The 12,392-nt window shown below is 40.2% G+C and overlaps 2 protein-coding genes across 6 annotated transcripts in view; one reads left to right on the forward strand and one right to left on the reverse strand.

The window, feature by feature from the left end:
- Positions 1-12,392, forward strand: part of SKA2 (spindle and kinetochore associated complex subunit 2) — a 976,874-nt gene that overhangs the window by 818,344 nt on the left and 146,138 nt on the right. The window lies entirely within an intron of this gene.
- The window catches only part of GDPD1 (glycerophosphodiester phosphodiesterase domain containing 1), a 61,193-nt gene that overhangs the window by 8,018 nt on the left and 40,783 nt on the right, over positions 1-12,392 (reverse strand). The window contains exons 5-7 of the mRNA XM_050764752.1: positions 10,896-11,014; positions 10,301-10,390; positions 1,468-1,601 (exon numbers count right to left, since the gene is read on the reverse strand). Of these exons, the coding sequence (XP_050620709.1) occupies positions 1,468-1,601; positions 10,301-10,390; positions 10,896-11,014 (343 nt within the window). The remainder of the gene's footprint in view (positions 1-1,467; positions 1,602-10,300; positions 10,391-10,895; positions 11,015-12,392) is intronic.

Consider the following 12,392-nt stretch of genomic DNA (forward strand, 5'->3'; position numbering starts at 1 on the left):
GCTGGAGTGCAGTGGCGCAATCTCGGCTCACTGCAACTTCCGTCTCCCAGGTTCAGGCAAGCCTGGCTAATTTTTATATTTTCAGTAAAGACGGGGTTTCACCATGTTGGCCAGGCTGGTCTCAAACTCCTGACCTCATGATCTGCCCACCTCGGCCTCCCAAAGTGTTGGGATTACAGGTGTGATTGCACCTGTAATCCCAACATTGTACCTGGCCTGCTTTTCTTACCAATATTGTTTGATGACTGCTACACTAACGATCAGCTTGATGTTTTCCCCCAAGTAATTAGCTTTATTGAGACATGCTATAAAAGAGGAAAGCTCTTCAGCTCGATTTTTTAAAGTTCTGTTGGATATGAAAAGTGTTTTCATACAAGTAAAATCACATTTAAATGATCTCCCCAACAATTCCAAATTCCTTTGTCATAATTCAGTTATGAATCTACAGCTAGAAATCACATTCTAAGTGTGTAGAATTTTGAGATGAAGCTATCATTCTTTATAATAACAAAGATAACAATAAAAGCTATCACTTATGAGTGCTTAGTATTTATCAGGCAATCTAAGTGTTTTTCTGTACCTATGTATTTTTACAATCTATGTATTTTTATCTTTCTAGTAAATTAGCAAGTGAAATGCAAGGCTTTTCTGGTAGAGGAATTATGTAAATATAAAAGGATCCTGGCTGGGCAAGGTGGGTCACGCCTATAATCCCAGCACTTTGGGAGGAGGTGGGTGGATCACCTGAGGTCAGGAGTTCGAGACCAGTCTGACCAACATGGTGAAGCCCCCGTCTCCACTAAAAATACAAAAATTAGCCAGGTGACATGGTAGGTGCCTGTAATCCCAGCTACTCAGGAGGCTGAGGCAGGAGAATCACTAAACCTGGGAGGTGGAGGTTGCAGTGAGTCGAGATCACACCTTTGTACTCCAGCCTAGGCCACAACAGTGAAACTCCATCTCAAAAAAAAAAAAAAAAAAAAAAAAAAAAAACAGTATCCTATATAAGCTAACTGTACCCTTTTATTTTCCTATCTCCAGAGGCTTTTATGGTGGTGGTAGTTTTTCTTCCTAAATGTATTACAGTAATACCATTGTTTAATTTGGAGTTTAATGGAATTTCAGCTGGGTAGAGCTGTCAATGAAGTAGAAAGAAGGGAAAGTGGAGGGCAACTGCTATTTGATGTGAGAATAAAAGAATTATTGACCTTCTGTAATTAAACTAAATTCCTTTTATCTGATTTCTGACTATACAGGCACAGAAAATCATTATAATCTGAGATGGGTCCTGATTATTTGTTTTAGAGAATGTGTCTTATATAAAAATGCATAATATAGATCAGGTAATAGAACATGGAAATCACTACAGAAATCTCTTCTTCATCATTGATGTTGATATTAGTGAGCTTTTATCTTAGTCTTTCTATAATTGATAATTAATTTTAAAATAAAAGGGTAACCACTTACTTCAGTATAATAGAAGGCATTGGGATTTCAAAAAACTGTTCTCGAATGGGCACAAAGGGCAAGAGGCCAGTGAAGAAAAGGCCAAGAATGAGCAGGACACGTTGTAGACTGAAAAGTATAGGAATATCTGAATTCTAAAAGACACAAGCAATATTACATGTTACTTTTACAACCGCTCAAATAAAGAGGATTACTTCACAACTCTCAATATTTCCCAAGACAATATTTTGAAATCTATTACAAGCATTCCCAGGATTATGAATATTTATTTGCAAATAACACTACACTTAATAGTGGTTAGTCCTTGACAAATGGGTCAGGATTGATCGTGGAGCCTCATAGTGTAATAATGTTACTAAAATTTCTCTATTGCCATCTCTGCTTTTGCAATACCACTTCTGTCTGTTGGTTAGGGTACCTACAGCTAAAGACTAAACATGTCAGAATCCAATGGAACAAAATGAAAAGATGAAAAGATGGAATATTCAGTAACTTTACTCCTGTTTAAAAAATATGTAGCTATATATCTCTATATATGAGTATATATAGATACACATCAATACTGTTGCAAATGTGTCATCTTTTAGCTATGTTATGAATCAAATATAAAATACAAATAGGATTTTGTAAACTAATTCAAGAATCTAACCACCATTTTAAGTTTCTATTGGAAAAAATGCTCAATATCCCAAAAGTTTAAAAATACAAGATAGACATACATATATATATATAATTTTAATTGTGCTAAAATACACATAACATAAAATTTAAGATTTTTTTTTTTTTTTGAGATGGAGTCTCACTCTGTCACCCAGGCTGGAGTGCAGTGGCACAATATCGGCTCACTGAAACCTCTGCCTCCCGGGTTCAAGCAATTCTCCTACCTCAGCCCCCCAAGTAGCTAAGATTACAGGCACACACCACTATGCCCGGCTAATTTTTTGTATTTTTAGTAGAGATGTGGTTTCACCATGTTGGCCAGGCTGGTCTCAAACTCCTGACCTCAAATGATCTGCCTGCCTTGACCTCCCAAAGTGCTGGGATTACAGGTGTGAGCCACCACGCCAGCCAAAACTTAAGATCTTAATCATTTTTAAAATTTATTTTTTCACCACCCCCACCACCCACCACCCAGCAAAAGTGAATGTCAATCATTTTTAAATGTACAGTTTGGTGGTTTTAAGTATATTCACACTGTTGTGCAACCAAAGTCCAGAAGTCTTTTCATTTTGCAAAACTGAAAACGACTCTATGCCCCCGCCCCCCAACTTTTTTTTTTTTTTTTGAGACAAGGTCTCACTGTCACCTAGGCTGGAGTGCAGTGGCACAACCAAAGCTCACTGCATCCTCGACCCTGGCTCAGGTAATACTCCCACCTCAGTCTCCTGAGTTATAATAGATGGGACTACAGGCTTGTGCCACCATGCCCAGCTAATTTTTGTATTTTTTGTAGAGATGAGCTTTCACCATGTCACCCAGGCTGGTCTCGAACTCCTGGGCTCAAGCAATCCACCTGCCTCAGCCTCACAAAGTGCTGGGATTATAGGCGTGAGCCACCTTGCCTGGCTAACTTTATACCGTTAAACAACAAATCTCCATTCCCTCTCTCCTTGCCCTTCTATGTGTATATATGTATGTGTGTGTGTGTGTGTGTGTGTGTGTGTGTGTGTGTGTGTGTGTGTGTGTGTATTAGACAGGGTCTTGCTCTGTCACCCAGGCTAGAGTACAGTGGCCGGATCATGGCTCATTGTAGCCTAGACCTCCCAGGCTCAAGTGATCCCACACCTTAGCCTCCCACACAGCTGGGACTACAGACACACACTACCATGCCGAACTAATTTTTCAAAAATTTTTTGTAGAGACAGAATTTCATCATATTGCCTAGGCTGGAAGTGAACTCCTGGGCTCAAGCATTTCTCCTACTTCAGCCTCCCAAAGTGCTGGAATGACAAGTGTGAGCTACCATGCCAGGCCCTGTTATATTTACTGAGAGAAAAAAAATTACGCTTACAGGGAACTTTTAATAAAAACATAACGTATTTTTTTAATCACATAAAAGTAATTTATTTTAAATAGTTCTAGGCTGGGCACAGTTGCTCACGCCTGTAATCCCAGCACTTTGGGAGGCCAAGGTGGGTGGATTCACTTGAGGTCACGAGTCCGAGACCAGCCTGGCCAACATGGTGAAACCCTGCCTCTACTAAAAATACAAAAATTAGCCGGGCCTGGTGGCATACACCTGTAACCCCAGCTACTCGGGAGGCTGAGGCAGGAGAATCTCTTGAACCCGGGAGGTGGAGTTTGCAGTGAGCCAAGATTGAACCACTGCATTACAGCCTGGGTGACAGAGTGAGACTCTGTCTCAAATTTAAAAATTATATAAATAAATAAATAGTTCTAAATTATCTACTTCTTTATTTTTAAAAAAACAGAGTAAATAAGTTTGAGAATTTATTTTGCCCCTTTGTTTACATGGTGCTTTGTAATGTTTTTGGCTTACTTATATATAGGTGTTTCAGCTGTAAGAAAATATACAAGTCACTGCAAAATCTTGAGTTCTGCAAATTCATACACTAAGGATAACAGAGCTTATAGGGAAAACAGGGTTAGGGGCTGACCCTCAAAACTTACAGCCAGGTGCGGTGACTCACACCTGTAATCCCAGCACTTTGGGAGGTTGAGGAGGGTGGATCACTTGAGGTCAGGAGTTCGAGATCAGCCTGGCCAACACGATGAAACTCTCTCTACTAAGAATACAAAAATTAGCCGGGCATGATGGCAGGCACCTGTAATCCCAGCTACTCTGGAGGCTGAAGAAGGAGAATTGCTTGAACTCAGGAGGTGGAGGTTGCAGTGAGCTGAGATCGTGTCACTGCACTCCAGTGTGGGCAAGAGTGAGATTCTGTCTCAAAAAAAAAAACTTGGCTGGGCACAGTGGCTCACGCCTGTAATCTCAACACTTTGGGAGGCCGAGGCGGGTGGATCATCTGAGGTCAGGAGTTCAAGACCAGCCTGACCAACATGGAGAAACCCCATCTCTACTAAAAAATACAAAAATTAGCTGGGCATGGTGCCATGCGTCTGTAATCTCAGCTACTCAGGAGGCTGAGACAGGAGAATTGCTTGAACCCACGAGGCGGAGGTTGCAGTGAGCCAAGATTGTGCCACTGCACTCCAGCCTGGGTGACAGAGCGACGCTCCATCTCAAAACATAAAATAAAATAAAATTAAATTAAAAATACTTATGCAACTTTGGAACCAGAGCACTAAAAGAAAGAACCATTGGATTAAGTGTGAAAGAGTGAAAAATCATTAAGTGCCACATTTTCCCACTACCACTATGTGCCCCAATTCCTTTAATGTTTCTATTTTGAGTTTACATCTGGAAATTAAAGGACTAATGTAAAATTCTTATAAGTCATACTGTAAGAATTGCAAAAGTAGGCTGGCCGTGGTGGCTCACACCTGTAATCCCAGCACTTTGGGAGGCCGAGGCTGGTGGATCACCTGAGGCTGGGAGTTCAAGACCAGCCTGACCAACATTGAGAAACCCCATCTCTACTAAAAATACAAAAAATTAGCCAGGCGTGGTGGTGCATGCCTGTAATCCCAGCTACTCGGGAGGCTGAGGGAGGAGAATCATTTGACCCGGGAGGCGGAGGTTGTGGTGAGCTGAGATCGTGCCATTGCACTCCAGCCAGGGCAACAAGAGCAAAACTCCATCTCAAAAAAAAAAAAAAAAGGAAAAAAAAAAAAGAAAAGGAAGAAAAGAATTACAAAAGTTGTGTCAATTATATAGCATGTTGGTAATATGAATGACAAATTTTATTGAGACATTTTTACTGTGATGTTTGGAAATTGCTGCTGAAAGGTTTTTGGAGTTTTTAAATTAAAAAATGACAGAAAGCCAGAGGCTTCTGGAAAAATATGGGAATCAAGGGAAAAGTTCTGTGATTACAGGCCAAAAGTGAGCCTTTTATTTTGAAAGAATTATAGACTTAATCTCAGCACTTTGGGAGAACGAAACAAGATGATTGCTTGAGCTTAGGAGTTTGAGACCAGCCTGGGCAATACAGTGAGACTGCATCTCTACAAAAAAATTTAAAAATTAGCCAGGCATGGTGGTACACACCTGTAGTATAGTATAGTCCCATGCAGCCTTCACCCAGCTTCCCCAAAAGGTGACATTGATGTAACTATAGTATAGTATCAAAACCTGGAATTGACATTGGTACCTTACTGTTCATTAGACTACAAACTTTATTCAATTTTCATCAGTTTTTAAACACCACATTCATTTGTTTGTGTGTAGTTCTATGCAATTTTAACCCATGTATAGATTCATGTAACCACTACCACAATCAAGATACAAAGCTATGGCCGAGCACGGTGGCTCACACCTGTAATCCCAGCACTGTGGGAGGCTGAGGCGGGTGGATCACCTGAGGTAGGGAGTTTGTGACCAGCCTGACCAACATGGTGAAACCCCATCTCTACTAAAAATACAAAAATTAGCCAGTGTAGTGGCGGGCACCTGTAATCCCAGCTACTCGGGAGGCTGAAGCAGGAGAATCGCTTGAACCCAGGAGGCGGAGGTTGCAGTGAACCAAGATCGCACCATTGCACTCCAGCCTGGGTGATAGAGTGAGTCTCAAAAAAAAAAAAAAAAAAAAAAAAGAGAGAGAGAGATACAAAGCTGTTTCATCACCACACAAGAACTTTTTCTTGTATTGGTGCCCACTCTCTACCCTACCCTAAGTCCCTGTCCCCTAATCTGCTCTTCCAGGCTACAGTTAATGGAATCTACAATACAGTTTGAGGTTGATTTTTCACTAAGCATAATGTCTTTGAGGACCATCCAGGTCGTTGCATGTATCAATAGTTCATTCCCTTTTACTGCTGAATAGTATTCCATTGTATGGAAATGTCAGAGTTTGTTCAGTCATTTACCCACTGAAGGTCATTTAGGCTATTTTCAGGATTTTGCTTTTATGAATAAAGTTGCTATAAACATTCATGTATAGGTTTTAGGGACTGTGCCTTCATTTTACATGGAAGGCTGCATCTCCCTGGTAACATATTTTTATTAAAAAAAAAAAAAATGCCTGTAATCTCAGCATTTTGGGAGAACAAGACAAGAGGATTGCTTGAGCCTAAGAGTTTGAGACCAGCCTGGCCAATACAGTGAGACTCCATCTCCACTAACAATTTAAAAATTAGCCAGGCATGGTGGTACACACCTCTAGTCCCAGCTACTCAAGAGACTGAGGTGGGAGGATCACTTGAGGCCAAGAATTCAAGATCAACCTGGGCAACAAAGTGAGACCTTGTCTCTGCAGAAAAAATTGAAAAATTAGCCAGGCATGGTGGCATGCACCTGTGGTCCAAGCTACACAGGAGGCTGAGACAGGAGACCATCTGAACCCAGGAAGTCAAGGCTGCAGTGAACCAAGATCACACCACTGCACTCCAGCCTCAGTGACAGAGCAAGACCTTGTTTTAAATAATAATAATAAAATAAACCATTAAATTAAAAAAAATTCATTTACAGGTTTTTGTAATCATATATTTCATTTTTCTGGGATAAATGTCTAAGATTGCTGGGAGTTATGGAAGAGTCTAAATTCTAAGTTCTTAGGAATCTAAAGCCACTCAGCCCAGTGATTACTGTGTTCTCTCCTTTTGTACACAGTTACCTTGGGATCTCTCAGGCCATGCTGCACATAAAACTTACTTGCTTTAGGCCAGGTATGGTGGCTCACACTTGTAATCCCAGCACTTTGGGAGGCTGAGGCAGGCAGATCACTTGAGGTCAGGAGTTCGAGACCAGCCTGGCCAGCATGGCAAAACCCCATCTCTACTAAAGATACAAAAATTAGCTGGGCATGGTGGCACGCCCCTGCAGTCCCAGCTAGTCGGGAAGCTGAGGCAGGATAACTGCTTGAACCCAGGAGACGGAGGTTGCAGTGAGCCTAAATCATGCAACTGCACTCCAGCCTGAGCTAGAGTCTCCAAAACAACAACAACAACAACAACAACAACAACCTTACTTGCTTTAGTGGGAATCTCAATTATACTCTGAATTGTAATGATGCTGACTGTGCATGTTTTTGCCTTCTCTGCTAGGAAGGAAGGCCTGCCCAAAGAGGTTTTTTGTTTTGTTTTGTTTGTTTTTTAAGGCTAGTCAAATGAAGCAGTGGGAGTGCAGAAATAAATAAATCTGTAACTGGTTGTAATCAATTAATTGTAAACACCATTACACTCAGATCAGCCACCAAAGAGTTCTTTGTATTTGAAAATTGCTACTTATATCATGATATTTCTTCTATATTACAGATTATTTCAGCATCTTCAATGCTCAAGATTTTTTAACATCTTAAATTTCAAATTCTCTTAGCTGATGATGTATGTAAATTTGCTTATGAAGGTTTAACTATACTTTTAAAACATATAAAATTAATTTTTATCCACTTTGTTTTTTTTTTTGAGACAGAGTTTCAGTCTGTTGCCCAGGCTGGAGTGCAGTGGTGCGATCCCAGTTCATTGCAACCTCTGCCTCCTGGGTTCCAGCCATTCTCCTGCCTCAGCCTCCTGAGTTCCTGGGATTACAGGTGCGCACCACCATGCCCAGCTAATGTTTGTATTTTTAGTAGAGATGGGGTTTCACCATGTTGGCCAGACTGGTCTTGAACTCCTGACCTCAGGTGATCCACCTGCCTTGGCCTCCCAAAGTGCTGGGATTACAGATGTGAGCCACTGCGCCCGGCCGACATATTTTTTTAACCAGAAAATTTTCAGTGGGTAGATGGTCCTGCTTTTATATCTTGCTTAATAATCATGATCTTGCATGATCTTGGCTTAACTTGCTTAAATCTATTTGGAAGTTATAGAGTTGAGGAACCGAATTTTTTTCTATATTTTTTTTCTTAAAGATAACAGGATTTTTTTTTGAGACAGGGTCTGGCTTTGTCACCCAGGCTAGAGTACAGTGGCAGGATCTTGGCTTACTGCAACCTCTGTCTACCAAGCTCAAGCCATTGTTCCACCTCAGCTTCCCAAGTAGCTGAGACTACAGGCACGTGCCACCATGCCTCGCTAGTTTTTGTATTTTTAGTAGAGACAGGGTTTCCTCATGTTCCCTAGGCTGGTCTCGAACTCCTGACCTCAAAGTGATCTGTCCGCCTTGGCCTCCCGAAGTGCTGGGATTACAGGGGTGTGAGCCACTTAGCCTGACCCTAAATAATTTCTTTTCCTTTCTTATTTTTTTTTTTGAGATGGAGTCTTGCTCTGTCCCTCAGGCTGGAGTGCAGTGGCGCGATCTCAGCTCACTGCAGTCTCTGCTTCCCAGGTTCAAGCAATTCTCCTGCCTCAGCCTCCCTAGAAGCTGGGATTACAGGAGCACGCCACCACGCCCAGCTATTTTTTGTATTTTTAATAAAGACAGGGTTTCACCATGTTCGCCAGGCTGGTCTTGAACTCCTGACCTCAGGTGATCCGCCTGCCTCGGCCTCCCAAAGTGCTGGGATTACAGGGGCGAGCCACCGTGCCCAGCACTTTTTTTTTTTTTTTTTTAATAGAGTTGGAAGTCTTACTATGTTGCCCAGGCTGGTCTCGAATTCCTGGTCTCAAGCGATCTTCACCCCTTAACTAATTTCTTTCTTTAAAAAAAAAAAAATAGGGCACATGTTCTCAGGATTTCCTAAGGGCTGTGTCACAGGCAAAAGAAAATTAAAAATAATTAATAATAATAATAACAGACAGGGGGTCTGACTATGTTGTCCAGGCTGGTCTCAAACACCTGGGCTCAAGCAATCCTCCCACTTTGGCCTCCCAAAGTGCTGAGATTACAGGCATGAGCCACCGTGCCCAGCTAAATAATTTAACTCAAAATTACACAAAAAATTTCAGTTACCTAACACAAGACAGTGATTAAAAGATAGAAACCATATTTTTTCCTTTAATACACATAATGAAATATTGGTAAGCAACTAACACTAACATGTGAAAATAATAATTCCTTGAACCAGTTCAACTGCATTGATCTTATATTGCTAGGTCCAAATCCATTACCTCTACTATATTAAACTTCTGGCTAGTTGCTTCCACCCAGTACCATCTACCTGTGTATGAAGGTTATGAAATAAGATAAGTTTTTTTTTGTTTTTGGAGACAGAGTCTGGCTCTGTCACCCAGCTTCCCGGGTTCAAGCGATTCTTCTGCCTCAGCCTCGCGAGTAGGTGGGACTACAGGCACGTGCCACCATGCCCAGCTAATTTTTGTATTTTTAATAGAGACGTGGTTTTGCCATGTTGGCCAGGCTAATCTCAAACTCCTGACCTCAGGTGATCTGCCCGCCTTGGCCTCCCAAAGTGTTGGGATTACAGGCGTGAGCCACTGTGCCCAGTCTGAAATAAGGTAAGTTTTAAAAATTATTACTGTAATAGGGGCCGGGCACAGTGGCTCACACCTGTAATCCCAGCACTTTGGGAAGCCAAGGTAGGAGGATTGCTTGAGTCCAAGAGTTTGAGATCAGAGTGGGTAACATAGTGAGACCTCATCTCTACTAAAGATTTAAAAATTAGCTGGGTGCAGTGGTGTGTGCCTGGAGTCCCAGTTACTTGGGAGGCTGAGGCAGGAGGATCACTTGAGCCCAGGAGTTTGAGGCTACAGTAAGCTATGACTGCACCACTGCACTCTAGCCTGGGTGACAGAGTGAGACCCTATCTCTAAAAATGAGAAAAAGAAAAAAAAATTATTAGTATAATAACTTATCATTTATAGATACAAAAACAACAACAAAAATAGATAATTCTGTATAATTTTTGAAGCTTACCTCTTTGTAGCACTTTTCTACAATTTCATAATTGGCATTACCCCACACTGTTATGTGTTCGCGATTATACTGCTTCACCAACTCTGAAACCTACGTGTGAAAATTCAAAATTTTATGCATGCGCCTATTTGCAAATCCACTAACATTTCACTTAAAAAATGAATTAGGATTGACTCTCTGTCAATGAATAGCATAATATTTTAGAAGAATATTATGTAAATTTAGAATATTTTATAAAATGCAAAATTTATTCACATTATATCATTATATAATTTATTTAACAGAATACAGTTATTTAGTAATTTGACATAAACTAACCACGAATGAAACAAGTTAAACTAGAAGATAATTATATAAATGCCAGAATGACTGGTTCATGCAAGCATACTTTATCCATGACACGCCAACTCTCTCTGAAAATAGGCTCTCCTACAGTAACATGATCTCTTCTGCTAGGGCATTATTTAAAACAATGCTGATCCCTAGGGTATCACATTTCCTTGAGCATTATCAATCTATGCAGTCACCTACTCTAACCTTATTTAGTTTGTGAAATAGGATGCAACACACCCAGAGGAGGCAATGCCTTGAGTACCTTCTTAATCAGCACATTGTTGTTGACTTTGATATCGATGTTAATGGGAGTGTTAGGAAAGGCCTCAAAAACTTCCTTCAGTAATGGAATTCGGTTATCTTTTCCTTCACATTGGCATGCTGAGAAAGCAAGATTTTTAAATGTATTTTTAAAATACAAGTTTTGCTTTTTGATGACTAGAAAAGGTATAGAATATATTCATTAAAGGACGTTTACAAAATAAGAAAAAGTATAGAGAAGAAAAAAATCATGTAAATCCAACAACTTAGATATAAACGCTATGACCATTTGGTGTACTTTCTCTACTCTTTTTTCCTATGCATGATTTAATATAGTAATAATATGATATGCTACAGATTTTAACTTGATATTTTCACATAAAAATATTTTCCTGTTGATTTACTGTGCTTATGATTATGATTTATTTTTTATTAATTTTTTATTTTGAGATAACTACAGACTCACAATCAATTTTAAGAAATAATAGGGTCCATGTACCCTTTATCCAGACTTCCCAGTGGTAACCTTCTTGCAGATCTATAGAACGATATCACAACCATGATACTGACATTGATACAATCCACCGATCTGATTCTATCATAATTTTTTAAAAGGTGTCAGAATACTCCATTGAGTAGCTATACAATAATTTATTTTAATTTAACCATTTCCCTACTAGTAGATACTGAGATTGTTTCTAAAGTTTTGCTATATCATCATTGACTTTTTCAGAGATTAAAAATAACATTCAGGCAAGGGAAGTATACACTAAATCAGTAATGTGTTGAAGAATTACATGAATGCAGTTATTCAAAGAAAATTCAAGTAATGAGAAAATTAGAAGGGGACTTTAATTGTTGTTTATATTTCCTGAGGATTATTTTCTTTAGTCTTTCTCTAGTCCCTTTGGTTGGTTGGTTGTTTGTTTGTTTGAGACAGGGTCTCACTCGGTCACCCAGACTGGAGTGCAGTGACACAATCTCGGCTCACTGCAACCTCTGCCTTCTGGGCTCAAGTGATCCTCCCACTTTAGCCTCCTGAGTAGCTGGAACTACAGGAACACCACCATGCTCGGCTAATTTTTTTGTAGTTTTTGTAGAGATGGGGTTTTGGATTTGGCCAGGCTGGTCTCAAAATCCTGTGTTCAAGTGATATGCCCACCTCGGCCTCCCAAAGGGCTGGGATTACAGGCATGAACCACGTACTCAGCCCTTTTTTGTTGTGTTTTTGAGACAGGATCTTGCTCATAGCCAAGGTTGGGGTGCAGTAGCATGATGACTCACTGCAGCCTCCCACACTCCAGCAATCCTCTGGGACGCACCACCACGCCCATCTCTCTCTCTCTCTATATATATATATACACACACATATTATATATATAATATATAATATATATACTGTATATAATATATATACTATATACTCTCTCTATATAGAGTATATATACATATCTCTCTCTCTCTCTTTCTCTCTCTCTCTCTATATATATATACACAT

The sequence above is a fragment of the Macaca thibetana genome, chromosome 16 (genome assembly GCF_024542745.1).
Source record: "Macaca thibetana thibetana isolate TM-01 chromosome 16, ASM2454274v1, whole genome shotgun sequence".
NCBI classification, from domain to species: Eukaryota; Metazoa; Chordata; class Mammalia; order Primates; family Cercopithecidae; genus Macaca; species Macaca thibetana.